The sequence below is a fragment of the Bombina bombina genome, chromosome 8 (assembly GCF_027579735.1).
Source record: "Bombina bombina isolate aBomBom1 chromosome 8, aBomBom1.pri, whole genome shotgun sequence".
Classification (NCBI taxonomy): domain Eukaryota; kingdom Metazoa; phylum Chordata; class Amphibia; order Anura; family Bombinatoridae; genus Bombina; species Bombina bombina.
The window spans coordinates 3,783,265-3,785,764 of record NC_069506.1 but is presented as its reverse complement, the minus strand read 5'-3'; the positions used below and the strand labels follow the sequence as shown (position 1 = coordinate 3,785,764).

The window sequence follows — 2,500 nt, the reverse complement described above, 5'->3', positions numbered from 1 at the left end:
TGTGTGCATATGTGTATGTGTGTGTTTATGTGTGTGTAGGTGTGTGCATGTATGTATGTGCATGTGTGTGTTTATGTGTGTGTAAGTGTGTGCATGTATGTATGTGCATGTGTGTGTTTATGTGTGTGTAGGTGTGTGTGTGTGTGTGTGTGTGTGTTTATGTGTGTGTAGGTGTGTGCATATGTGTATGTGTGTGTTTATGTGTGTGTAGGTGTGTGCATGTGTGTGTGTGTGTGTTTATGTGTGTGTAGGTGTGTGCATATGTGTATGTGTGTGTTTATGTGTGTGTAGGTGTGTGCATGTATGTATGTGCATGTGTGTGTTTATGTGTGTGTAGGTGTGTGCATGTATGTATGTGCATGTGTGTGTTTATGTGTGTGTAGGTGTGTGCATGTATGTATGTGCATGTGTGTGTTTATGTGTGTGTAGGTGTGTGCATGTATGTATGTGCATGTGTGTGTTTATGTGTGTGTAGGTGTGTGCATGTGTGTATGTGTATGTGTGAGAGATATTAGAGATATATGTTTGTCCTGAAGTTAAAAAAACAGAAACAATAGCAATGTAACATAAGGAGGGCATATACATATGTGTGTATATATTTATGTATTTATATATATATATATATATATATATATATATATATATATATATATGTGTGTGTGTGTATATTTATGTATTTATATATATATATGTGTGTATATATTTATGTATTTATATATATATATATGTGTGTGTGTATTTATGTATTTATATATATATATGTGTGTGTGTATTTATATATATATATGTGTGTGTGTGTATATTTATGTATTTATATATATATGTGTGTGTATATATTTATGTATATTTATATATATGTGTGTGTATATTTATGTATTTATATATATTTATTTCTTCCCCAAATTAATAATAAAAAAGAAATCATAAACATTGATAATATTTGTGTAGAAGGAAGGTCAAATGATCTAAAATTGGACCTTTAAATAAGCCTTAAACAGGTAAGTTCTTCTCATCTGCATTCTTTGGGGCTTTTCAGGTTGTGATTGGTTGGAATAATGATGGACAGGATCTTAAGCTGAGGCTGTAAGCTTCTGAGACTACTGTGTACAAGGCTCTCTCAGTGCCCTGATACTAGAGACTTTGTATTTATTTGTTTTACCACCCACCTGCACACGATGGGAAGGTGTCACACAACTGCACTCTGCTCTCCTGGAGACCCTGCAAAAAACAATGTATCACATTATTCTCAAAATAAGTTTGTTTTTAAATGGAAAGTGACATAATGTAATGCACAGCTATATGGAGGTAAGTCTGCTTATTTTAACAATATCTAGCTAGGTATATAAGAAAATCATTAGACATGTATTTATTTTATAGTCAGGAATTTTTAAAATCTTACATATATACGTAGTATAATAGTATATATTACTATATATGTAAGTGTGTATCTGTGCTTCATATTTTTGCAGGATGCAGTAAATAATAATTATATATAATGTGTGTGTATAGTGTGTACAACATAAGTGTATATATAGTGTATATGTGTGTACAATGTGTGTGTGTCTGTGTGTACAGTGTGTGTCTGTGTGTACAATGAGTGTATGTATACAGTATGTGTGTCTGTGTGTACAGTGAGTTTGTGTGTACAGTGAGTGTATGTATACAGTGTGTATGTCTGTGTGTACAATGTGTGTATGTGTGTCTGTGTGTACAGTGTGTGTGTGTACAGTGAGTGTATGTATACAGTGTGTGTGTGTGTGTCTGTGTGTACAGTTAGTTTTTGTGTACAGTGAGTGTATGTATACAGTGCGTGTGTGTGTCTGTGTGTACAGTGAGTGTATGTATACAGTGTGTGTGTCTGTGTGTAGAGTGTGTCTGTATAGTGAGTGTATGTATACAGTGTGTGTGTCTGTGTGTACAGTGAGTGTGTCTGTATAGTGAGTGTATGTATACAGTGTGTGTGTATGTGTGTACAGTGAGTGTGTCTGTATAGTGAGTGTATGTATACAGTGTGTGTGTATGTGTGTACAGTGAGTGTGTCTGTATAGTGAGTGTATGTATACAGTGTGTGTGTATGTGTGTACAGTGAGTGTGTCTGTATAGTGAGTGTATGTATACAGTGTGTGTGTATGTGTGTACAGTGAGTGTGTCTGTATAGTGAGTGTATGTATACAGTGTGTGTGTATGTGTGTACAGTGAGTGTGTCTGTATAGTGAGTGTATGTATACAGTGTGTGTGTCTGTGTGTACAGTGAGTGTGTCTGTATAGTGAGTGTATGTATACAGTGTGTGTGTCTGTGTGTACAGTGAGTGTGTCTGTATAGTGAGTGTATGTATACAGTGTGTGTGTATGTGTGTACAGTGAGTGTGTCTGTATAGTGAGTGTATGTATACAGTGTGTGTGTATGTGTGTACAGTGAGTGTGTCTGTATAGTGAGTGTATGTATACAGTGTGTGTGTATGTGTGTACAGTGAGTGTGTCTGTATAGTGAGTGTATGTA

The 2,500-nt window shown here is 35.1% G+C and overlaps 1 protein-coding gene across 1 annotated transcript in view; it reads right to left on the bottom strand.

Moving 5' to 3' along the window:
• POU2AF3 (POU class 2 homeobox associating factor 3) overlaps positions 1 to 2,500 on the bottom strand; it is a 38,921-nt gene that overhangs the window by 22,943 nt on the left and 13,478 nt on the right. Inside the window, exon 2 of the mRNA XM_053690010.1 lies at positions 1,167 to 1,218. Within this exon, the coding sequence (XP_053545985.1) occupies positions 1,167 to 1,218 (52 nt within the window). The remainder of the gene's footprint in view (positions 1 to 1,166; positions 1,219 to 2,500) is intronic.